This window comes from Sabethes cyaneus, chromosome 1 (genome assembly GCF_943734655.1).
Source record: "Sabethes cyaneus chromosome 1, idSabCyanKW18_F2, whole genome shotgun sequence".
NCBI lineage: Eukaryota > Metazoa > Arthropoda > Insecta > Diptera > Culicidae > Sabethes > Sabethes cyaneus.
In genome coordinates this window covers 139489859-139517180 of record NC_071353.1, presented here as the reverse complement: position 1 = coordinate 139517180, position 27322 = coordinate 139489859, and the positions used below count along the sequence as shown (strand labels likewise).

Sequence of the window (27322 nt, the reverse complement as noted above, 5' to 3'; positions counted from 1 at the left end):
ACGAAAAGTCAGAAAGTCATCCCAACAAACATTTTTGTTGAATAACAGCTTATCAAGCGCTTGTTACCCGGTAATTAGCTGTACAATGGTTGAATAAACTACTATTCATAAAAAATGTTTGTTGGGATGTTATTTAAAATTCGGTTCTCCTGAATGTTTACTACCTAATTCAAAAATGTCATAAGAACCAAAAGAGCAAAAAGTCTCTTATGAAAATGCAAGTAAATTTTCTTAACTTATTTCACACAGAGGCATAGAGGCAGTCCATCTCCTGCTATTGCCAGAAAAACCAAAAAAAGGAAGAAAGGAAAAATGAAACATAAGCAGAAAAAATGGAAGACAACACGAAGAAAAACGTGGCAAAATTGAACGAGATAGAAAAAGAGGAAAACGCGAGATAGAGAAAAGAATAAAAACTGGAATACAAAACAAAGAAACTTGAAAGAAGAATCGTGACAGAGCGGGAAGAAAAACGGGACAAAGAGAAAAAAACGCGGAAAAATGTAAATGGGAAAAAGAGGCAAGAAGGGCAAAAAAGAGGAGACTGAACAGACAAAAAGAAAAATGAGAGAAGAAAGGAAAACGATAAAGATAACGAGAAACAACTGAGCAAAAAGCTGAGGAAACGGGATAGAAAACAAAAAAAGGACAAACAGAAGGAAAACGGGAAAGTAAAAAACAAACAAAAAATAAGGGAAAAACAGTAACAAAAACAGGATTGAAAATAAAAAAAATGGAACACAAAACGAAGAAAAATGGAACAGAAGAGGATAAACGATAAAAAAAGGCAAAATGGAAGGAAAAGGAAGAAAAGTGAGAGCAAAATCCTAAAGAAAAACGATACGGAAAAATAGAAAAAATGGAACAAAAGGTGGAACAACGGGTCTGGAAAAGAGAAAAAACGGAACAGAAAAGAGGTGTGAGTGAATCAATGTTGCAAATTGAGCGAGAAGCCAGCGATGTCAACTCTCACGCGAGAGAGTATGTGAAGCATAGCATTTCACGCTCAAACCGCTCTCGCAAGCGTAAGACAAACAGCCTCCGTTGCTGTGTACAGATATTCCGCAACCTACACACCCGCACAACGCACTGCCTCATATCGTCTTTCTGCATAGCCCACTCGCGATATAGTTATTTAACTCGATCCAGCTGCTCGTGATGGCTAGTGGCGCACTGTGACACAGATTTTTTATTCTGCATTCTTCACTTCTTCATTTTCGCCCCCGATTCTACACACGTTGTCAGAGTTTACTGAGGAAAAATCCGTAGTTGTGCTTTCATTTGTGCTTCATTTGCAGATTTGTTAGTATTGTTTTTGTTCGTTTTGCTGAAAATTGTATAGTAATTTCGATATGTTCTACCTGTTTTCTAATAACTGTACTAGAATTTCTTTTAACATGGATGAACTCCGCAGCATTCATCCTAAATGTGTGATCACTCTTTATCACATTTATTTTATCGGTATTGCTATTTGATGGAAATTAGTGCTTTTTTGAAATCATTTCATGTGGATTTGAGATTTGACTTAAATTAACTAGGGACGCTTACTCTCGACTTTAGTTACTGATATTTTTCGTATTTCATCTTTCATTTTTCTTTGTATGGTTTTTCGGTTCGATGGTGTTTCTGCCTTTCTGGCACTTTATATCTCCAAGGATTTGTTATTAGTTTTTAATGTATTGTGTTGCGGTTTTGGTTGCTCCCAATGAGTTCTTTTTGTCCTTATTTAAAGTCTCTTCATCGCCTTTTTTGCATCCATTTTTTAGTCTTCTCGTCGTTTTTTACTATCACTTTTGACATATTTTATCTCTTCTTTTGCGTTTTTCCGGCTCCTTTTCGTTTATTTTTGTCTTTCGTATTTTATTTTTACCGACTTTTCATCCTCACTTTTCCGTCATCTTTCCGTCACCTTTTTACTGTCCTTCCGCCGCCTTTTTTCGTCGTTCTTATACCGTTTTTGCAGTCAGTGTTTTCGGCAGTCTTTTTGTTGTTCTTATGTCATTTTTTCGACGCGTTTTGTTGTTGTTTTGGTGGGGTTTCATCGTATTTTCGCCATCTTCACATCGTTCCTTTGTCTATTTTCTATTGTCTATTTTCAGCGTTTTGTTGACGCCTTTTGACGTCTTTTATGACGTTTTTCGTTGATCGATTTTTTGGCAGTTTTTATCGTATTTTTATCGTCTTCCGTCTTTTTTCAACGGGCTTTTCGCCTGTGGCCTGTCATAACCTTTTCGTCATTCATATTTTCGTCATCTGTTCGTCTTTTTTACGTCTGGTTTGGTTTTTTTGTCATGTTTTCTCCGTTTTACCTTTGTTATACTATTTGTCATCGTTTTGGTATTTTTTATTGTCCTTTTATAACTTTATTTTTTCGTCGTCTTATTTCATTTGTTGTCAGTCAATTATCTTTTTACTGTTACTGTGTTGTTCTTCTGTCGTATATCCAACCTATTTTCGTTGTCTTTTACGGATGTTTAAAAAGCGTCAAAACGGCGGCAAACTGTTTGATGATTTGAACAACTTTTTGTCATTTTTTGTTGTTCTTGCTGTTGTTTTTTTTTCATGAACTTTTCATCGTGTTTTCCCCATGTTTTCATAACTTTTTCATCATCATTTCATCGCATTTTTGTCGTCATTATGCCGTATTTCGGTCGTCTATTTACTGATTGTTGTGTCTGTTGCTCTTCGGTTGTCGCATTGCTGTCGTATCAACGCCTTTATATCATTTTTATGTTTTCTTTGGTCAGCTCTCCGTCGTATTTTTGTTTCTTTCCAGTCTTTTTGTAATCTTTTTATTGTATTTTCGACGATTATTCATCGTTTTTTCGGTAGGCTTTGTAGTCTTTTTTGTTACTGTTACGTATTTTATTTCTATTTTGTTCATTGTTTGTCATCTTTTTTCGTCTTTTATCGTTGATTCGTTATTTTTCCGTCTTTTCGTCACTTTTCCCATTTGTTATGTCAATTCAACAAAAATGTTGTTTTTTTACTACCTTTTCGTCGTTCTTTAGTCGTCGTGCTTTAGTGTATTCATCATCGTTTCGTCGCTTTTTTAACACTTTTTAAATATTCTTTTTGTCGTGTTTTTTCGTCGCTATTTTAGCGTCTTTTCGTTGTCTTTTCACCGACGTATTATTATTGTCTTTCGCTGTATTCCGGTCAACCTTTCATCATACTTGTCACTATCCTTTCATCGCTTTTTTGTCATCTTTTCATCGCACCTTCGTTGTCTTTACGTCGGCTCTTCGTTGTCTTTTATTTTCTTTGTATTTCAATCATCGGAATAAAGTGCCGAAAGAAAACAAGAGCTATTCCGGGGCTCTGAGGAAAAGATTTCATTGCCGAAATCCCAATGACGCTGGTTGATAAAAAAATATTTCGGAAAATTCTTTGTTTTGGACGACGAAAGTCACTTCCCCTTCCTCCAACTTTCCGAGAGTGGTATTTTTAAGCCATGGTTTAAGCCCACTGGTTTGGCTATCAATGATGTGTATCAGAACGAATGTTTGAAGAAAATTTTTACTCCGTTTGTACAAAAACATAACATCTGCATTATGTTTTTGTACAAACGGGACAATACGTGGTTTGGCCGGATAAAGGATCATCGCATTACGTCAAAAAACACAATCGTTCTTGTATATCCATTTTATCCCATTTATACCCCAAAACCACAACCCGACAAAACTGCCTCAGTGTCGCTCTATCGAAGATTTCTTCGGGACTTTGAGCTCCTTGGTGTACAAATATAACTGGTAGTATCAAGAAATACATTCGCCATTCGCAAAGTTGACATGACGGCCGTACAACGCTCCTGTTCCGACATCAAACGGAAACTTCGCCGAAAAGCTGATTATTTACGGGCCGTTTTCAAATGTTCACTAATTTCAAATTAGTAATTTGTTTTCTGCAATGGACAATGTATATTTAATTTCAGTAAATCAGATTTCCTTCAAGTATCTTTGTCTTTTTTGACAGCCTGAGAAATAAATTTCAAAATTTTAGTTGCCACGTTGCCACCCGTTGCATGCTACTATCGCGAGGCAAAAATCTTCGCAGAGACAAATGAACTAGAGCATAATGCTGAATCAGATTGAGATAGCCAGTATAGTTTTATGATTGAATTGAACGAGTTGTAGATGATGTTCTCCAGAATTCCAATAAAAAAATATTACCATGCGGATAGCTACTGACAGGGTACAGAATTTATTTTTATTTTCTTATTTTACCTAACAAATGGATAGAATACTAAAGCTAGGGCACACGCACATCGGAAAAAAGATCTTTGTGCTGCACTGACCTGTTGCTTCTGCTGCTGCTTCTGCTGAGCGTACAAATATGTTCGTAACAGAAATGAATAAATTAAACCCAAATAACATTGGTTGCACTGCATCGAGTGCTGGTAATGGTTGGTGGTGGCCTCTGCCGAATAAGTGCCACAATCAATCGCAGACCGCCGGTCTACTTTTTGGTTCGCTCACTCAAAGATCCGACTCGACACCACTGTCGAGGAAGTCCCGCAGCAGATTGCCAGCTTTCAGCGGGAACACCCGAACGAACGCATTCAGATAGAGCAGGTACTTGGGAATGGATACGTCCACCATACCGCGCCGTTGGCCGTCGATGATGGCCGCTGCCGCTTCCTCCGGTTTGACCAGGCGCATCATGTTGGGGAATCGCATGTGTGGTTTCTTGCACAGTCCCGTGTCGACCATGTACGGGTACACACTGGTGAATCGAATCGCGGGCTTGCGGGCATCCTGACGCAGTTCCTCGTACATTGCCTCCATGATTCCACGCACGGCATACTTGCTGCCGCAGTACGGGACCAAATTGTTCAGCCCAAGCAGACCCGCCACCGAAGACATGGCCACTATGGAACCACGGTTCTTCTGAATCATATCTGGTAGATATGTTTGAAGCATCTGCGGGGAGACCAGAGGACACTGATTAGAGTTTAAAAGAAACTTTGGGAATCAAGTTGTGAACCTACCCAGAAATGAGCCAAAACGTTGATTTCGAATGTTTTGCGAATTTCTGCTTCGGTTTGTTGCAGTATCGGATGAGCTGGCATGATTCCAGCATTGTTTATCAGAATGGTAACAACACCGACCTGTTGTTTGATTGTCTTGGCAGTTTCAATGATTTGCTCCCGGTTAGTAACATCGCACCTGTTGGTAAAACAAATGGAATATTTTACGAAAACAAAATTAACCATATTATAAGTTCGAAAACATACACATAGCCGAAAGCATTGCCACGCTGCTGCTTGATGCTGGCCACGGTTTCGTTGTTCATCTTGTCGTTGATGTCCAGGCAAACCACTGTCGCTCCCAGCTGGGCGTATTGCTGGGCCAAACATCGGCCGATACCGTGTCCCGCTCCGGTCACCAAAACAACATCCTTGCTGACGTCTTCCGGTTTCGGTGGTACCATTAGCAGGTAGACCGACTCCAGGGTATAGTAGATCCATCGAACCAGCATCACCAGGATGTCGACGATCAGTATGACCAGGTTGTAGATTTTAACACCGGCATTTGGGCTGAGGAAGAAAAGGAAAAAGCAGATGGTTTTAGGTTATAAAGGAGGTTTTGTAACGATGAGATACTTTGATACGATTCTGTCTAATTCTGACTTTCTCAGCTTGATTACTATCAAATTACTATTTGATTTTTAGCGAACCGCTTTTAAGTCGTTTCGCCAAAAAGCGCTAGCGTCAAGACATTCCTAACGAAACCCACATTTGAAATGACAGAGGCTAGAGGATCCAGTGGCTAGAGGAGTTCAAATCAATAATTGAAGAATGTAGCCTGCACCAGCTGACCATCGAAAACGAGTTAAAACTCAAGGACTTTCCGGCCTCCAAAAATATTACTTACGTTATACTTTCCTCCTACAAAGCATGATCGGGGAATTGGAGAATAAGACCGCTATGAACCGAGAACGTATTAAGACATTATGTTAAATCAATAAATGATAATCTGATGTGCTGTGGAGTTGGTGCTGAGCATTCACATAGAGTTGATGAGTACATCGATAAACTAATGAAAAGCTCGACTTAGATGAGAAAACTCAACCTGAGCCGGCACGTTGGGGGACGCATCAGAGCACTGGGATATATCGGAGATAGGATAGACATTGACGATGCTTGACAGGTTGTGGGCTTCCCAACTTTGAACGAAGTAAAGAAAGTAATCAGAGAGCTAAAAGAGATGGCATTCCAGCCGAACTTTTGAAAGTCTTATATGCGCGATCTACAAGAAGCACAATCATTGCGATTGCAGCAATTATCGAGGCATATCTCATCAACTCGGCACACAAAATTCTCTCCCGCATCTTGTCCCTCATAATGAGGTCGTTACAGGCTTCCCTTGTTTTCGAAAAAAACATTGTCGTCCTCTTCCTGGTATTTTGAATTCAACTTGCAGACGCACCACCAGTTTTTATGTAGAATTCAAGGCAGCGTACGATTCAGTGAAGAGAACTGAGTAATGTCGCATTATGATAGAATATGGCCGTTGATCGCGTTCGATAGCGAGTGAAATATCGACTCGTTTGAGACGTTAGATGGTTTGGCTGACAGGGACCATAATAGAAATAGTTTTGAAATGGTCGACGAACTTCGTCACCTTGGTGCCTACGAATGTGCTGTACCGCTGTTTCGAGCAGTTCTTAGCGAACCAGCATGAACCATTAACATTCCTCTCCACTGTATTCAATCCTGGGCTACTCGTTGCCAATTTGTCGAGCATTTCGATATACGCAAGTCGGCTTTAACCTGACCGAGCCATCTAGTACCTTAAGCGCCTCTATTACTGGTGCCTGGTCGGGTTCTTAAAGAGAACAGATTTCATTACACAGTCGTCCGGCATTCTTGCGACGTGGCCAGACCACCATAGTCTCCCAGTTTTCGCTACCCAAGTAGGACACTATAGGTCCATTTAGTTAATGCAATCGAATTACGACTGAAATTAGTCATATTTCGGTTTCCACAACAATTTTGTAACAACCGTGCTAGTAGAGTAGATGTATGATAGAAATCTCTCTAAGTAGTGCCTGCAGCTCATGGTCTGCCCCACTCTCCGCTTTCCATTTTTACTCTGCAGAAAATAGTCCGCAATACCATGTGTTCAAATACGGCAATTGCACGTATGTCTTCCTTATTCTTTTTGCCCGCCCAGTTATCTCCGGAGTACAATGCTGGTCTAACAAGCCAGTCATCGTAGGTTCGAATCTCGACTAGGCGGAGCCGCTATTGAGTCAATAAGATCTTTACACTAGCCTCGTAGTTTTCCTATACTCTAATAACCGGCTGCGAAGTCTGTCGATAAAGAAGGGTCAAGTTCTTAAGGATGTTTATACCCATGGCTTTGCTTTTTTACGTATGTCTTCCGTAAGCACAGTTAAAGTCTTAAATACGTAAAACGCTACTGGTCTGATTAACATTTTGTACATCGTCAATTTTGTGCGATAGCGTGCGCTGCTTGATCGAGGCGTATTGTGTAGGGAAAAGTAGAGTCGGCTCGACTTCCAGCTTTAATGCGTCCTTACTCGTATTATTGTCCGCGGTGGCCAGAGATTCCAAATATACGAACTAATAAACCACTTTCAATTCCTCGCCGTCCATTGTTACTGTCCGTGCGAGATTAGAAGGGACTTGAGAATGCCACCGAAACACGCACATAGCAAATCACTCGCTCCAGGGTAGCTTTGATCAGGCGCGTCAGTTTGTCTGGAAAATCATTCTCGTGCATTATTTGCCATAGCTGTTTGCTCCACATTGTATCGTATGCCGCCTTGAAATTCAGGAAAATATGATTGGTGGTCAGTTATCAGTACTGATCATCAGTGGTCAAAATTATTCAGTCATCTCCCAATCGACTGTGCGCACAGGTTTACATGGTCTCTCTCTGAATATTCGGTAAGACACCTGGAGGCATTCAAATTAGTACTCTCAGATTAGCTCTCAGATCGATCACGATCTTAATTGACGGGCGACACTTTTCGGATGTCATCGATGTACGATCTTTTCGGGGAGCAAATATCGACTTTGACCACTATCTCGTTGTGTATAAAGGCCCAAACAGAATGCTGCGTCAACGCATCCGTCAGTGTCAATTTGACAGTAAACCCATGGGAAACCTGTCAGAATAACGTCGACGGACGCGTTGACGCAGTATTGTTTGACCTGTATTGTATTGACCTATTTATTGACAAAACGGTGGCAGCAGCCAGGTGGAACGAGCACTTCCAGGTGTTGTTGAATGGAGAGGTGCAACATGGATATCAGCAGAAACAGGATAAGAATTGTGAGTGATGGCCAAGCTGCGGAGCCACCAACACAAGAAGGGGTTAAGAATGCAATCAGTGAGCCGAGAAACAGTCAGGCAGCTGGCAGGGACGGTATCTCGGTTCCCAAGAGCGGGGAGTGGCCGTACGATGCATTCCACCGGCTCATTGTCAGAATCTGGGAGGAAGGAGAATGTCGTAGGAGTGGTTGGCTAGCCTCATGTGCCCTATTTGCAAAAAAGAACATCGAGTCGAATGTAAAAACATTACTTAATTCTGCCTATCAGGTGCTTTCCCGTATCGTGTTATTCAGACTGACTCCGTTAGCAGAGGCCTTCTTCGGCGAATACCAAGCTGGTTTTCATGAAATTCACTCTACTATGGATCAGATATTTACCCTGCGTCAGTTATCAGACAAGTTCCGGGAGTACAACTTGCGGACTCATCATCTTTTTGCAAACTTTAAGGTGGCGTACGATTCAGTCAAACGAATTGTGTTGCGGCAGACTCCAAACAGTGCTGTGCACGATGGTTCTCCGGCGAGGCAGGGGGTTAGGGCAGGCCCAACAAGCCGCCCTGGAAAACAAAAAGTTACCAACAACGAAGAAGAAAATAGGGATCGGAACAATCGGCGTCGACCTACGCGACGAAATAAGGACTACGATTGGAAACTCGGGACATGGAATTGCAAATCGCTCGGCTTCCCGGGTTGCGATAGGATAATCTATGATGAATCAAATCCCCGAAACTTCGAAGTCGTAGCACTGCAGGAGCTTTGCTGGACAGGACAGAAGGTATGTAAAAACGGGCATCGAGCGGCTACTTTCTACCAGAGCTGTGGCACCACCAACGAGCTGGGAATCGGCTTTTTAGTACTGGGAAAGATGCACCAGCGTGTGATTGGTTGGTAACCGATCACGACTAATACGACCGATTCGGACCATTTCCTGGCTGCAGTCTACATGCGCTCAAAACTCTCGACGGTGTATAACACGCGTCGAAGTCGTGCGCCGCGACCCAACATCGAGCAGCTACGAGACACCGGAGTTGCCCAGGAATACGCGCGGCAGCTGGAAGCAGCGCTACCAATGGAAGAGCAACTTGGCGCAGCAACTCTTGAAGATGATTGGAAAGGCATTAAGACCGCCAGTAGGTAGTACTGCTCTAGCGGCACTAGGTACATTGAATCCGAACCGAAAAAACGATTGGTACGACGGCGAATGCGAACAATTAGTGCAGGAGAAGAATGCAGTACGTGCGAGAATGCTACAACACCGTACGAGACCGAATGTGGAGCGATATAAACAAGCACGGAACAGGCAAAGTTCTTCCGGAGGAAAAAGCGCCAACAGGAAGAACGAGATCGCGAGGCGATGGAATAACTGTACCGTGCTAACGATAAACGGAAGTCCTATGAGAAGCTAAACCGTTCGCGCAAAGGCTATGTGCCGCAGGCCGATATGTGTCGGGACTCAGACGGTAATTTTCCCACGAACTAACGTGAGGTGATCGAGAGGTGGAAGCAGTATTAACAACGATGTAGCTAAACATGAAGCTGACGATATGGCAATAGATCAGGGAGCACGTGCAGAAGACGACAGAATACCAGCGCCCGACCTCCAAGAGGTAGCAGAAGAGATCAGTCGGCTGAAGAACAATAAAGCGGCTGGGGCTGATCAGCTACCCGGTGGGCTGCTGAAATACAGTGGTGACGCACTGGCTACAGCGCTGCACTGGGTCATTGTCAAGATTTGGGAGGAGGAGCTACTACCGGAGGAGTGGACGGAAGGCATCGTGTGTTCGATTTACAAAAAGTGCGATAAGTTGAATTGTTGTAATTACCGCGCAATCACACTGTTAAACGCCGCCTATAAGGTACTCTCCCAACTTTTATGTCGTCGATTATCACCATTAGCAAAAGAGTTTGTGGGGCAATATCAAGCGGGATTCATGGGTGTCCGTGCCACCACGGATTGTCGTGCTTCGGCAAGTGTTGCAGAAATGTCGCGAAAACAACGTGCCCACGCATCATTTATTCATCGACTTCAAATCGGCGTATGGCACGATCGATCGAGATTAGCTATGGCAGATTATGCACTACTACGGATTTCCGGATAAACTAACGCGATTGGTCAAGGCGACGATGGATCGAGTAATGTGTGTTGTTCGAGTATCAGGGGCAGTCTCGAGTCTCTTTGAATCTCGAAGAGGGTTACGGAAAGGTTATGAGCTTTCATGTGTGCTGTTCAACATCGCTTTAGAGGGTGTGATAAGAAGAGCGGGGATAGACACGAGTGGCACGATTTTCACGAAGTCCGTCCAGCTTCTTGGTTTCGCTGACGACGTTGATATCATTACACGCACCTTTGAGAGGATGGCGGAAACGTACACCGGACTGAAAGCTAAAGCCAAACGGATTGGACTTGTTATTAATGTATCGAAAACAAAATACATGAAAGGAAGAGGTTCTAGAGAAGTGAATGCTGTCCTCCCTCTCCGGATTCATTTAGACGGTGATGAAATCGAGGTGGTAGAAGAGTTCGTGTATCTGGGCTCACTGGTTACCGCAGACAACGGCTTTAATGTGTTATAACTATTTTCATAAAAATGTAAGTAGTTTGCTTAATTTTATTCAATAAACATGAAAACCACTGTTTTCCCACTAGCACGTAACCAGGCTGAAAAAACTAGCAGCAATCGCTTACGCGTATCCACTCTTGATGCTGGTTTGGAAAACACACAATTGTGATCACGTTCACTTATTCTAGAAACTAAACAACTGTGAATATGCTATCACAGAACCATTCTACTTCTTTTTATCACGGAAGAACACAAAAATTCCCCTCTGATATAAAAAAAAACATAAATCAAAATTTCATTCACTAGCCATTAGCAGCATTTTATTTTTAATTGCAGCATATGGTGCGTTATTTACACTACTACCAATATATGTGCTGACATATCTGGTATTTGAGTGACAACTGGCGCTAGTGTATATGAACGATTCAGTGATACACTAGCGCCAGCAGCAAGCTGTTGTCACTGCAAAACTAATTATCTTCAATGAGCCCGGAATGTAGGCAATAGCGAGAGGTTATCCATCAGTCTCTCTTTTCTTGTCTCTTTTGATCTGTTGTTGAAAAGCATTTAATGGCTGTGCTAGCTATTTCGGCCTGTCGGATTTAAAAAACACAGACACCACTATAGAAAATGGGCTCAATTTAGCCGCAGCGACTTCATCACTTCTCGCGACTATAACTCAAATTCAGTAGCATTTTCTTAAGACCAAAATACACGCCGATATTCAGTAAATATTATTCTATCAACTGGTATAAAAATCTTGTCTCGAATAAATATAGTTTCAACGTAGTTCCTGAATATTGCTCAGTATACCGCTTAATGGGCTGGAAATACCCACCCGTACCCTAAATTGAATAAAAACTGATAAATCGCTGACTAAGCGTTTATTAAGAAACGTTGTGACCAGTTGCTTAGTATGGAACGCAAACATGGTTTTGATTAAGATTGTCAGAACACTTGTTTACTATTAAATAACTAAAAAATTGTCAAAAACTGTTACAAATTAGAAGGTATTGTACGAATAAAGTCACCTTCAATTAGAAAACCTTCCCGGTGATGCATTATTGCTTAACATTTACCTGAAATGGTTTCGGTTCACTCAATCAATACTTACTTTTATCAGCGTCAGTGAAGCCGGCTTGAGACTATCACTTTCATTGTTTCGTTTGTTTTTCTCTGTCAAATGTAGATAGGCTAGAAACTTCAGATGGAAACAAATCAAAATTGAACAATTATTCCTACAAGGTAATGTTCTAATAAACGAGTCAACACTCAACATCGACAACTCGTGCCCGGCTTCAAATTGCCTTTCGTTTTTGAAATGATTGTCCGATAAATTCAGCTTCATTGATTCGTTTTAACGCTACGGAGCTCTGATGGTAGCAACATAACAACATAAATCTCAACATACAATTAACGCTCGATTTCCGGCTTACATCGCTCAATTGTTCGGTCGAATTTGACCCCAAAGACGCATCATCTAATTTTGTTGCTCTTTTTGTTCGACGACGAGAAGGTCACTACTACTGATTAGTTACAGTTTTTGCAACCTTGCGCTTACTTCTGAGACGCGCGTTTCATCAGACTTCAAAAAAACAAGCAAGTCATGTTAATTGATCGGTACTGGAAATTCTAATGCAGGTACACTCCGTGAGTACATCAGACGTCAATTGACCCATTGGCGGGCGTTGGTGGCCCCTTTAATACCATAGTTTTATCACACCTTCAATGCGAATGCTGAAGTCAAATAGAAGTTTGAACACTTTGTGACGTCAAAACATGTTACATATAGAATGTGAGGAATTTTTAATTTAGAAACTAGCAAATATGAGAATTCACACATGAATCAATTCCCTGAATGAACGTCAAATTTTGATGTAAACTGGGTAAAAACTGCAAAAACGTGATGATAATTGTCGTGCGCTCTAAGTAGTAGCCTCATCGACACTACCCCTTCTCTATAATGAATACCTCACTGGTACGAGATAATTTGCTTAAAAATTACAGATTGTAGAGTATATTTTTCACTGGCTTCTACCTCAACAGATCGACAGTATGCTTGAAACTGCCTTCCGTAGTGCGTCATTTGAAAATTGCAAGATCATTAGCCCAAACAATTGTAGAAAGATGCTCATTTTCAATCCCAAGAAAGTTGAAAGTCATCGTCATTAGTGATAGGTTTCCTTTCAAGGGGTCTCTTGTCGAAAATTGTTTTCTTTATTCATCAATCCCAACTAAATGACGCATCTTTCACGCTTTCACAGATCCGACTTCAGGCCTGTATCCAAAAAGTTACCCAACTCCTGGCCGGTTTTCAGCGGGAAGATACGCATAAACGTGTTCAGGTAGAGGATATACTTCGGAATGGAGGCCTCCACAATTCCGCGACGCTGCGCGTCAATGATAGCCGCCGCAGCATCGTCCGGTTTGACCATCTTCATCAGGCTGGGGAACCGCGTGAAGGGTCTCTTGCACAGTCCCGTATCGACCATGTACGGGTAGATGCTGGTGAACTTGATGTTGGGTTTTCGCGGATCGGCTCGCAGTTCCTCGGCCATGGCTTCCATAATGCCGCGAACGGCGAATTTCGTTCCACAGTACGGAACCAGGTTGGGGAAGCCGGCCAGACCAGCGATGGACGACAGGGCGACGACGTGACCACGGTTTCGCATTATCATATCCGGCAGAACAGCTTGCAGTAGCTAAAAATTAGAGTGGGTTTATAACTTGGTTAATCAGTTCATTCGTGTGATTGATTTTGTTACCCAAAAGTGTGCTAAAACGTTAATTTGGAACGTCTTTGTAATCTCCTGCTCACTCTGCTGAACCAGTGGATGCGTGGGCATGATGCCTGCATTATTTACCAGAATACTAACGGGTCCAGCCTGTACCTTAATCTTGTCGATCAGTTCGAAAATTTGCTTACGATCGGTGACATCACAGCTACAGAGTTTGGTAAACAGTGAAATAAGGGTCAAAATCAAATTTTAACTTTCGGAAAGAGATCACTTACACAAAACCGAAGGATTTTCCGCCCTTCTTCTTGACTTCGGCGACCGTTTCCGAGTTGGTTTTTTCGTTGATGTCCACACAAACGACGGTGGCACCCAGAGCGCCATACTGCAGCGATAGGCATTTTCCCATGCCATGACCGGCGCCGGTGATCAGGACAATATCGCCGGTAACGTCCGCTGCCGGTGGGGGAGCAAACAGCTGCACGATCGACACAACGAAGTTCACCGTTGCCTTGATCAGGAACAGCAAAAAATCGAGCAGGATCACCAGCGGGTTCGTACTGCTATTTTTCCGGTGATAAGATTTGTCATGAAAAAATGGTGGAATACTTACGGCTACGGGGGACGACCAAAAACGACTTCACTGACGCGGACACATTTAAAGACACAAAGCAAGCACATGCACGTGAATGTTGACACCGTATGACAGGATGGAGGGGAAAAATAGTAGGCTATGAAACCGGAAATGTGATGAGTTTACGATGGATGATTAAATTAACTGTATTGTTCCTTAATTAATAAGAAAATTTTATGTACTTATATCGGGAAAGAACTGGGCAACCATAAACCCTCAAATGGTGAGTCATTTATTCGCCGACATTGTTTATTTGCTGTTATACAACAACAGTGCTTGTGTTGAGGTAAGTATAATATACCTTGATTTGTATTATTAACCGCTTATCTTATCTCGATTTGCTATCTGTGCTCACATAACCGTTGGATTAGCTTCACTCGAAAATAAATAACCATAAAACAGCCGCGCAGCGGCCGGTGCTGCGCTTCCTCCGTCTCCACAGGAGACGGAACATTTATCTAATCGTTGCGATATTTCGCGTTGCGACCTTTGGAACCAAAACACAGTCTCTAAGCTGTTTGCAAACGATGAAACAAAAACTAGGATCAAGAATCTCATTACCAGTCAGTAGTGGCAGCAAGTAAGAATGTGCCGACAAATGTAGCGTACCGGTACGGTTCAAGGTCAGTCATCGTAGGCATGCACGCCACGTACCGACTTTGTGCAATGAGGTTTCGATCCTCTCGCTCGGAGTATGTGTAGGTACTGATTCGATCAGAACATGTTCTGTACACCAGCACCATCATCGTGGTGGAAGTAGTCTTCTTCGACAAGTGATTCGTATTACCACCGGTTGGAGTTTTTCGAGGTCACTTGAATCCGAAGGACCGGTTTTGACGACCCATTCGAAATTGGCTTTCATACGTGCAGAGAAGACGGCGTAGAATAAGAAACAAACCGACCGTGCAATTGAATTTACTTACGCGATTGTACGCGATGACAAAGAAGAAAATTAAAAAATAATGTAATTGCTTTGTTTCGCGTACAGAACGCGCGCATCAATTACCGGTTCCGGGTTCGAGCGGTGAGAGCATTAAAAACGTGGTCAGGAGGTGAATTTTGCGTTCTCTATTAGTAGGAAACCATCTACCTGTGGTATCTACTTTGTTTCAAAAATTGGTATCTTTCAGCAGAATTAATGTCTTTTTCTAAACAGACATAACCAATTTGTTTTCAGATTTTGGATGACAATTTTAAAAACAACCTCGTGTTTTTTGTCTTGACCTTTTTGACGGTACAAGAAAGTAATGAAATATAGGTGTTTGTAGTATCTCAGGGGAGACAAAGCGTGAAGGGAAATTTTGTGAGGATCATTGAAGCAATGCTTATTAAGTTTGTATAACGTTGCTCGGATTCCCCAGATTGGGTAAAATTGTTTCGATCCAGTTGTTTGTCTATTTGATTTTTCTGACGGAATAAGAAAGAACATACTTTTTCGATCGAAAAACATCTTACTTTTCACCTAGATCTTTGCAACTGCTTCAGGTGTCAAAATCGCTGGTAGTATGCAGTCTGAAGTCTGTATATGCATTCTCACCCGTGCCGTGGAAAGCTGAATGGCTTTGAAACTGCTGGACTGATAATCGTCTTACAACCATTTTGCTTGCACACTAATACCCTCTGTTATGCTGCTTGTGGTACATGCTTTTTTGAAAAATGGGTGATTTTTGCATGGACGATGGAGTTAATGCTAGTAACTCGTTTGTTTAATTATTATTAACTAGCTGACCCGACAAACTTCGTATTATCACAAATTAAACTGTGTTGTACATAAATCCTGAATCTCAGATTACCTTTATCACAATCTCGAATTTTGCAAGTTTCTGAGGAGTTCATGGGTGTTTTAATAAAATAAAGCGGATAGCATTTAAATATTCACCATCATTACAAACCATTTCGCCGAATACCATTTTGCGAATACACATTTTGCGGGATGTGCCATTTCACGGAAAATATTTTCGTAGAAAATATCATTTCACAAGGGTGACCCAACTGAAGGAAAGTCATAGAGGTCAGTAGATCTAGGAAAATAAACAAACCTAGATAGAGGTGATCTCTACGGGGGGCATTTGCTTGATTAGTTCTCTAGTTATGAGGATATTTGTATTTTATTTGTATAGCAGCCCCCCTCCTGAAAAGGTAAGGAGTCCTAATTCATCATAGAAAAAATTCTTGCCTCTAAAAACACCAATATGCCCAATATTGTTCTAATTGATTGATTAGTTCTCGAATTTTGAGGAAATTTGTATTTCATTTGTATAGGAGCCCCCCCCCTCCTAAAGTGGGTAGGGGTCCTAATTCATCATAGAAAAAAATTCTTGCCTCCAAAAATCTAAAGCAAAGCCATGGGTTTATACCGTCTTTAGACATTACCCTTCTTTATCGACAGACTTCGCAGCCGGCTGTTAGAGTACAGGAAAATTATGGGGCCAATGCAACGATCCTATTGACTCTAACTAGCAAGCACCGCCTAGCCGAGATTCGAACATACGACGACTAGCTTGTTAGACCAGCATCGTACCTTGAAGCTAACTGGGCCTCCAAAAACCTGCTCATGCCAAATTTGGTTCCATTTGCTTGATTAGTTCTCGAGTTATGAGGAAAGTTGTATTTCATTTGTATGGAAACCCCCCTCTTAAAGGAGACAGGGGTCATGATTCCCCTTCTAAAGATGGGAGGGGCCTCAATTCACCATGGAAAAAATTCTTGCCTCCAAAAACCTTCACATGCCAAATTTTATTCCATTTGCTTGATTAGTTCTCGAGTTATACAGAAATTTGTGTTTTATTTCCCTAGTAGCACAGTTGTTATAAACTAGTTGTGGTAACCGATTAATGACTAATTTCAGTCATAAATAGGTTGCGGTAACCAGAAATGACAAAAGTGTGCTACTAGGATTGCATGGGAGCCCCCTTTCTTAGTGTGGGGAGGGGTCTCTAACCATCATAAGAACCTTTCCTGGCCCCAAAAACCTCTTCACTGTGCTCACAATCAAGTAGTTCAACTTGCACCAGCTCACAGAGAAGTCTAGTAATCCTTGCAGCCGGCAAGAATCGTCGATGGAACGCACGGCAAGAAACAATTTGAGATCGTCAGCGTAGATAAGTGCGCAAGCAGTGTAGGCACGTCGTCGTTGAAAAATAGAATGAAAACCAAAGGTCCCGTGTTGCTTCCTTGGTGAATGCCAGATTTATTGGTAAACACAGATGAAACGGCAGATTCTAGTTTAACTCGCAAGACTTATCGCATAAATATAAACCAATCCACGACAAGTCGCTTTCATAGAAGGATGCGGTGGTCGATACGATCAAATGCAGCTTTCAAGTTTGTGTATATTGCGCCCACTTGTGCTTTTTCTTCGAGTAGCACAATGCACGAGGAGACAAAATCGAGTAGGTTAGTTGAGACCGATCTCCTAGGCATGAACTTGTGCCGGAAGGTGAATACTTATAGTTTTTGGTACGAGTGAGATTTTCGCTGCTCACAATAATTTCAAAAACCTTGGAGGCAGCAGATAAGTTTGTGATATCTCTGTAGTTTCGTATTTCGGCGATCACCACTCTTACGGACGGCGAACATGAAGGAATGTTTTCAGATATCAGAAAATTCACCTTGTGTAAAGGACTTGTTGAAAATGCGACACAGCGGCATATATAATTCTGATGCATAGAGGCAAAATATTGCGACAGGAATTCCATCGGGCCGGAGCGGAGAAGGATCGTTTCAATTTACGTGCTGCTTCAACAACCATTACTGGAGTAATTTCAAAGGAATCGAGGTCGACTATTCCTTCGGGAACGTTTAACGTTTGCAATCAAAAAAATGGACCAAAATGACCGATTTTTATGGGTTTACCTTCACACGCACTGACGAAACCATCCATGCAGCATCAATAATAGTAACCCATAAGTCAGCAGAAAAAAATTGACAGCTCTATCAGTCAAACTCTAACCGTGAAGGCGAAAACAGTGGAGCTCCGTTCAGAAGTGTGCGCGTTCAAAGAACAGTACCCCGCCGCTTTGAATACGGACATCGCGCGGCACTTTATGGACGCCAGATACGCCCGTTTCGGCATCTACAACATCTTGGCACTATTGGACAACAATCAGAGCATCGAAAGAAAGCCCGGTTCCGGACGGTCAACGACCCTGAGTGACAAGAAGCTCCAAAGGATGCTGAAGAGGAAGACCGAGGGAAAGCTGGCTTCATCGCTGCGTGCGCTTGGCCGGGAAGTCGGTGCAACCGGTCAAACAGTGAACAAGTACCTGGCGAATATGGACATACATGTCAGGAAGCGGCAGTCCTGTTCACTGGTCTCGGAGCTGCAGGCCATGACGTGACGAGACCTATCTCACCCTGGATGGCAATGACTGGCAGGGCACTTCATATTTTTCTTCCCCCACGAAGGAAGTGAGCTCCGAGGTGAAGTTCATTTCACTCATCAAGTTCCCCAAGAAGGTGCTGCTGTGGCTGACAATCAGCGAGAAAGGGCTGTCAAAGCCGCTCTTCTTTCGCTCCGGACTGGTTGTGAAAAACAAAATTTATAGTACGAAGTGCCTGCCAGAAGTTGCATTGTTCATCAAGAAATACCATAAGGGTGAAGACTCGGTGTTCTGACCGGACCTGGCGTCGGCCCACTGCTCGAAGCGATCGTTCGAGGAGATGGAACGGCTGAAAATCGAAGTCGGCGAACATGTCCAATGTCCCCCAGTTGCGTTCCATCGAGAATTTCTTGGCAAACCCGAAGCGTAAGATCTACTCCAACAATTTTGTCGCGAAAACTGAGGAGGAATTCATAAATAAAACGAAGAAAGAACTCAAAAACATGCCTACACGTATGTTTTCGTCCGCCATGACGAATGTTTCGGTGAACTGCCGGAAGGCCGCTCGCAAGGGCGTAGAATTTTTTTGCAAGTAAGCTAATATCATTACCTTCCATGCGAAATTTATCAAACTCAGTTAGCTGTCTTAGTTTTTTTCATCGCCATCAGGAAAAAAGTAAATTTTTTTAATGCATTCGTTATCGCAACCGGTTCAGCATCAGTAGCGAATGTATTTGCAAACACAAAGAAGAGAAATGCGAACATTTTACAGGAGTCTGCGATGGAGTGCATCTCAACGAATTTCAGGTAAAAGTTAGCACGAACCGATGGTAGTTTAGAAAATCGCTATCCCTAATATTCGTACACAGAAATCAAATCGATTTAATCGAAAAACGTGGCATTTCAGGTTAGGAGCGGCTCACGGCTACGTCTGACCGGAGTGGGCGACTGAATTAAGAAACTTGTTGTATCGAACATAAAATTTCAGAAAACTGTCCCATCATGAAACACACTAGTGTAGCAACCAGCCCAAATCACTTCTATTACGAACATTCAAGTGATTACGGATCGGAACATATGAACATATTTAGTTTAACCTAATCCTGTAAATGTGCACTGCGGAGCTGTGTTATTGGTTGAGAAGAAGCACTACTTTGACCGACGACCTTAGGCTGCACCCAAAAGCTGTTGTGAGGGTTGGAAGTTACATCGGAGTAACTTTTCCAAGCTAATTGACAGTTTATTTGGACCGCTAAGCATGAAATGGTTTACTGGTAATACCTCGGGGTTAGTCAGCTCTTTAGGCAAGCGAGTTTGAACCTTCCGTTTCGTTGAGTACGGTTCGTGAGAGCTCGATGATCATTTTCTTCAATTACTTTCCAACGACGTCATTGTTGCTTTAACACTGCGTACCATTATCTCCCACAATTCGCCCGTATGGGGTGCATATGGGAGATTACACGATCATTTCACCTGGGCGTCCGCCAGGGAAGATTTCCGCACAATCCAAATCCATTTTCACTGTTTGCTTTTGTAACTTGTAGCACTGGTAACTACAAAATTAGTGCCGTTTTTGTATCAAGTGCATATACTGGAGATCTTCGTCTTCACATGTGTTTTTGTTTTGCAGCTCTGTCTGAAGCTGAGTGATGGTGATGGCTAATTCAAACCGTTGACCATAACCTTTGCCGATGGTATTGTATGTATTTGAATATAGGCTTTGAGCCCGTTACCCAATCTTAACCTAGTTACAAAACATAAACATAAAACACACTTCTTAAAATGAATAATACATATAAACAATAAAGACACTAATACAATTGTTCTCTAAAATATAATCTAAGCTTATGTCTAATTGTATCTGGGGTCATATCAATGGTAACAGTTTCCTGCAGGGTGTTGTAGGCATTCATGAAGCGGGACGATGGTTCATTCTGTGTGTAGTTCCTGGTTCGCAACGGTGGCTCGAAGGTTCTCCTTCGCCGTAGCGAGACTGGACTATCGTTCAGTATTAGTCGGTTGGCAAGAGGTTGGCTGACAGTTCGTCCTGCAAGAATATTCGTGAAGAACACGATGTCGGCTATCTTATGCCTCGCGAGGACCGAGTCAAGGTCTACCAGGCAGCACAGGTCCTGATAAGGTGGTAGCTCTTCTCCGTTCCATCCGAGATTTCTGAGAGCAAATCTAACGAATCTCTTCTGGATTCCTTCTATTCGCTGAATGTGAGTTACGTATTGCGGGTGCCATATTACGCTAGCATAGTCCAATTTGCTTCTAACGAGACCTTTGTAGACTGCTAATATTGCATAAGGATCTTTGAGGTCACGGCCAAATCTTCTAATGAGCGAGAACAGTTTCAGGCTTTCTTTTACTACATTATCAATGTGTCTATTGAAGGAGAGCGAGCGGTCGAATGTTACACCCAAGTCACGAACATATTCTGTGCGCGGCACTACACTATTTTGGTACCCGTAATCGAAGATCACGGGGTTAACTTTTCTGGAGAATGTCATTACTGAGCACTTGTCTGCATTTACTCTTAATCCACGGTTTTCGCAGTACTTTCCAACGTGGCCTAGGTCGAGCTGTAATTTCAGGCAATCTTCCGTGGACTTGATAGGAAAGAAGATTTTTATATCGTCTGCATAAATTAGAATTCTTGCGTGGGTGATAACATCAGGCAATTTGTTCATTAGAATCACGAACAGCAACGGTCCCAAGTGACTACCTTGTGGTACGCCAGAATGTACGGTAAATGAGCAAGATTTGTTACCGCGAATTTTAACAAATTGTACTCTATCCATCAGATACGATATCATCCAGCTGTACAATGGACCTCGAACGCCAAACTCTTCAATTGCCTCCAAGATGCTATTAATGCTAACGGTATCAAACGCTTTGCTCATATCGGTATATATGCAGTCCACTTGAAAACCTTTCGATATGTAGTCCGTAACCATTGAGGTGAACTCACACAGGTTTGTTACAACCGATTTCTTCTTCAAGAAGGTCATAACGCCAATGCAATGATAAGGATTCAATAGTAGTCGAGTGATGAGGAATATGAGTCTCGTGTAGAAATTAGCACTTCCCTATTTATCGATAGAGGAATTTGCTTTATACAAGGGACACGATTTATCGATGGACATTCGTCTCTGCATACCTCCAAATACAATCACATCTGTCATTTCTTCTTTCCATTGTACTCCACTTCTCCAAGGACCATGAGTCATCCATAGACCGTAGGTCCGTAGTGCTAATAACCGAGGACTGTCAAGCAGGTTTTTAGTAACTTTTAGAGCCATATGTTTTCCCCAGGTTTTGCCGGAGTAGCGGCACACGGGCAGGGCCGGTTGAAAGATTCTGCAATTCTGTGACTACGAAGAAATCATAAACGAACACAGTCTATCCTAAGGTAAGACGCGACTTCGCGCACCTAAAATACGTAGTTACACAAACCACATTCAGCAAAAAACCGCACACCTATCCTGTCTTCTACACAGAGGAGCTGCTTCAGCCCCCCGAAGAACGTTTAGGATAGATTACACTTTGACACACAATGCCCATTGAAGAGTCCAAAAATAATATTCGGTTAGAGTTCACCAAAATAGTTTCCCGACAAAGAATGCCAATAAATTTTAGAGTGGAGAACCACGGAACTTGGTCAAATACCCACCTTGAGGAGGAAAAACGGAGAACGCTCTGTAACCCCTGTATTAATGGTACGTGTTTCATGATAAGGTAAAGCGAATTTGGAAGGAATACGCACCACCATGTGTAGAGTCGAGAATAGAAAACTCGTTATCGAGCGTGAACTGGCTGACAAATGGAAGCAGTTCTTTAAAACATCTCAAATGCGGTAACTTACCCAGAAATACCTACAGACGACAGTAATGTCTCAGTATGTCCAAAACAGAACTTGTCACGGTACGTAACCTACTGACAGCAGAACTATGATTCCTCATATCGGAAGTGAATTTGCAAATACTAGAAACTACTAAAGATCAATAGGTAACAAGTTAGAGATCAAATTTAAATTTTCTAACTGTTCGAATAAGGGCATCTGTTTCTTTTCTGTAAAGACCAGAAAACTTCAAAACTGACTGGTTAAAGAAAGTGATTCCCAGCTTATCTTTTTGGGTGGAAGCAAGACTAATTGCTCTGGATATAAAAAAATATTTCACGTTTAGGGATTCTTCATGATTTCTTCTCACAAAATAAAACTTTGTGAAACCGGTAATTTTGCAGATCAAATTTTGAAGCCATTTAATCCTCCGAATTAATGCGTATCGATGAAGCTTCAATGAATAGTGAATTCGAGGTACATGAGAGGTCGAAACTTTTAAGACTAGTACTAGCGAATTTAAAGAGCATATGGGATACTCTACGAGCCGTTTGATAGAACATGTCTATGTTCGATTTGTGAGAATTTTCAGTTTTAATAATCCATTGGAGTAGCAGTAGAAAAAATATAGCCACCACGAGGTCTGAAGTCATGCTGAAAGTAAATCTGGACGCCCCTCGTGCGTCGCCGGCATGCCTCTTGTAGTAGAAACTGACACATTTTGACATAACTTTGTTTACAAGAACAACGGGTTCAAGTCAAATTATTCCACCACGTTATTGCAGAGCAGTACAGAATGACGTGCAAAAAACCTGGCTCGACCAGGTTGAAGGCGATTGGTATGTATGGAGGGCCACCCTGGCTCTATGCTGGTAGAAGGAAAAGAAGGAAGCCATGATCTGGTAAGGAATATGTAGCTGTCGACTAAAGACTGAGTCTTTTCTTTGACCGTTTTCAACCACAATATTTTTTGATTTGAACACCGCTAGTTTGCACGACGTGCAAAATAAAAACGGTTCAAATGTCATAATCAACAGCACATTATTTGCGCATAAACGCGATTTATTAAAGAGGCTCGCGTACTGAACCTCTCAATTGACTTCAAGGTTCTACATTAGTCTAACAAGCCATTCCTCGTATGTTCGAATTTCTACTGGGGAAAGTCGACAGGATCGTTGCACTAGCCCCGTAATTGTTCTATACTCTTTAAAGACTGTGGAGTAAAAACATAAGTCCAAGTTCCCAAACCGCAGTGTAATAACTAGGCTTTGTTTTGCTTTTATTTTTATTAAAGTGTATTGTGTTATGCAAGTTAGATTTTCATTGTAAACATTTTGTAGCTGGCTCTAAAGTCCAGTACTTAAAGCTCTAGACAAATTTGCGCGGCGGTGTCGGATTAAATCTATCTAAATTAAGCAACTGCCAACCACCTAGGAAATCTTATCTGCCATTATCACTCGAATTTAAATCGAATTACGCTGAGTCAGCGTGTACGTTCAAAGTTTTCGCTTACTATTTTTGATAAAAATAGCAACAGCTTGGGAACTTTGCCCTCCCATCAGCGTGCTGGGTGCTTTCCTGTAAAATTTTAATCCACTACCAGTTATCTCCATCGGCATATAGTAAAACTGTTACACAAACATAATACCAGACACGCTGTTTGTTGAGATTAAACGGACAAAGGTTTACGAGGGTGCCTTTGTGATAATCTAGTCCTGCTGGCTCTATGCTTATCCCTTTACTATATCTGTCGTAGTCGTTGGATTTTGGAGTTGTGGTCTTTTGAACAAATTTAACTGAATCGGTACAGATCTTCCAGATCCATCGGCAGATAATTTTCACCGGATAGTTTCCCACAAAGTTTCAAGGAACCAACAGCGATCCACCCTATCAGAACGTCAACAAGGCGGTTGGATTGCTTAGTCCTTATTGGAAATGTTCTTATTCGAAATTTAGGTGCTAATATTCTGATCCAACACTGTGGTCCGACTCTGTTAACCCTTCTGTAATTTTAATTTGCATGTAGCTCCATGTTATTTCACGAGTATTCACGTACAAAAGCAGTGACAGGCTGTGAATCATCATAATCAAACTTCAGCCATGTTCTAAAAACGAAAATGTGGCACTTTCTTCTGAAATCGAGGTGTAGGATTTAACTCTATTTTGAATAAAACTTCCTAATTTTCATTTCAAAATATGCTGTTCTATAAATGTTTGTGTTTCGGCACAAAAACCAGCCCAGAAAAGTAGAAACTCGTTAAGCAAGAAAATAGCTTCCGGTTTTTCGACTTAAAATTCATTTTTGCAGTTTCAGTTCATATATGATCTTATTTATTACATTGCAACATATACTTAAAAAAATTTACATACTAAACAACTTAAGTAATTATAGTTCAAATCTCTAATTTCACATTATTGATCAGTCTTACAGCAAGACACATTTGAATAATCATTGTTCAATTAAGCGGATCCAGCTAGGAGTAATTTTAAACCCATACTAGCATCTATAACCTGTTGAAAACCCGATTCAACTATCAGTGATGTAACATTCCGCAGTCCAGAGACGCAATACAGATGAAAAGCATTCGCTTAGCTCCAGTTGCTTAAGCTACCTTTAGGTCACAATCAGTTTGACACTTACTTTGATTCTGGCATTTTGAAGTCTGTACTTTCTCTTTCTCTCGTCTCGCACGAAGAATCACTGTTACACTTAACTGGCACTTATCCTGGCTATCCTGGAAAGGCTGCAAAGCTTGCACCAAATCGGTCCAATGATAACGACCAACTGAATCTCGGTTGCGCTGGCCGCTGCCGAAGGAAGAGCTCACTCTAAAACTAAGTCGCGGTCAGTAGAGCACACTCTTCGATTCGCTCGTGGGTCTTATCGCTTAACGAACGCGGTTTGCCTGCCTGCCTGCCTTATCACCGGTGAACGACGACGTCGCACTGCTATCAAAGCCGGGCTTAGTATGTGTTTAGCAAATAATAACGCATTTATTGACAAACGCTTCACCGATTCAGGTTATGAACTCAAAGTAATTCGTAGAAAACCTAACAAGTCGCTGCCGTCAGGCTAACTATTTCGAATCAAAGCAACCTAATCAATTTATCTCTCGTCGTCACACACACAGAACAGGGGACTGACTAGACTATTGTTATTATTATAGTGCTTTGTTTTTCTCCTCGATTTATTAACAGCGGAAAATTCGCGACCGGCGGTGCAGCGACCCTCGACGACGACGTCGTTGATTGACCCGATAATGCCGATAGTATCCAGTAAACTGAAGGCGAATTGCGCGTGATGCTGACTTCTTATAACTGGGCTCGGATCTGTACTGTATAGAGGTAGGTGAACATGAAGATCGAGTAACGCCGGTGCTTCACGCCCTGCTTGCCACCCTGCTACTGTGGCAGCTGCATGATACTTTGAGAAAGAATTCTCGGCGTAGGATCAGCGGGTTTTGCGATGCTGCGTGGTGTGACTTGGTTTGACGGTGACGGTGATGGCGATGGCAGGAGCGCGGCGACGGCGCCAGTCAGCGCGCGCAAATCGTGCGTGATCTTCATTGGATGCAGCAGCCCCAGCAGATCGTTTCTAAAATTGTCAACAGACAGAGCGCTGTAGTTTTGTGATTCACGCTTGCCATGTTTACCAGCAGTCGCGTTCGCTTTAATTATTTTACGAGACCCACAATCATGTCGTATGTTGTGCTATCAATTGCCTTCCACTCTTGAATTGATTTTAAAAATATGATTCGCGTCATGAGAATAGTATGTTTTGATACTACGCAAATCTTTACATTTAATACTTAGGACGTTTCGAAAACTTACGCGAGGGTTGTATCTCTGTATATTTGTAATTAATGTTATAATGATGATTCTTCACATCGATTTGTTTCGATTTATTGTTTGGAGTCGAATCAATGCTTACTGTAATGTTTTTTAATGACCTCAAACATGCAAATTCACAGGATGCGCAACGGCAGACATAGAATCACGTACGTTTCTCTATTAGCTTAGTCGAAAATTGCACCATCTTTAAAAAAAAGTTCTTAACAGCATTACGTAAGTACGCCATATTTTTTTTACGGAATTACTAAAATTTATCATCAACCTGAACGGCCAACAACGGAGCGCCACACTTCGATCAACGCTGCATCGCTATTCGTTTATTCCGAAGGTTAGCCTCCTCCGGAGTTCGGGTTGTGCGCAGAACCTTGCCACAATCCCGTTGGCCTCATCATACCATCGTACGTTCAACTTCATAAACCACCCCATTTTTATAGGTACACCACTTCGTCAAATTACCGAACGTCCGAACTGGCTAGCTGGTAGAGCAATTCTTGACCATTCTTGTATATACACGGGACCAAAAGCTATTTATGGTGCAGGCTGCAACTGCAGCTCGTTTTGCTTGGTATAGGTCAGTTTCCTTTGGCCCCGTTGCTTGACCGTGGGGAGGCTGAACTTGTTTTGAACAATCTGCGTGCTAGTTGCCGCACCGCGCCACCGCCGCGGCTGTGCGTAAGTTTATAAATTCATTCACGGCCATGGTTCTGATACCTAGTGGTGGCTTTTGAGCACGTTAAGTTGCTAACCCCCGCTAAGGTATGAGCCTACATTACGCTTTATTTTTATGTTATGTGGATTTTCTTTTTTCACCACCAACCGAACTCCGGTTAGTTGACGAGCTCTGCACGGCGGTGCCCGGCAGACAGAATGAAAACTAAACGATTTGGCCTTAACATTCGAGCCGGCATGGTATGTTTTGCAGTTTTGAAGAATCGCGGCGCATCGAAAGTGCACTGCCCAAGAGACGGTGCCGGTTGGTTAGCAACATGGAAGTGAAAATGCGAAAATCTTGCGAATGCGAGCGTTTGTCCTTCGGTTTGTCTTGACCCTGTCGAGAGGTGAAAAATTA

General features: G+C 42.1%; 1 protein-coding gene across 1 annotated transcript; it reads right to left on the bottom strand.

Moving 5' to 3' along the window:
* Positions 1–4157: 4157 nt before the first annotated feature.
* Positions 4158–25223, bottom strand: LOC128746300 (uncharacterized). Its single transcript, XM_053843348.1, has 7 exons — positions 25043–25223; positions 13880–14164; positions 13632–13809; positions 13129–13568; positions 5237–5539; positions 4991–5168; positions 4158–4922 (listed from the first exon to the last, which is right to left on the bottom strand). The coding sequence occupies exons 1-7, from the start codon at positions 25054–25056 to the stop codon at positions 4479–4481; spliced, it is 1842 nt and encodes a 613-aa protein (XP_053699323.1). The 5' UTR covers positions 25057–25223; the 3' UTR covers positions 4158–4478.
* Between the last annotated feature and the right edge of the window lie 2099 nt (positions 25224–27322).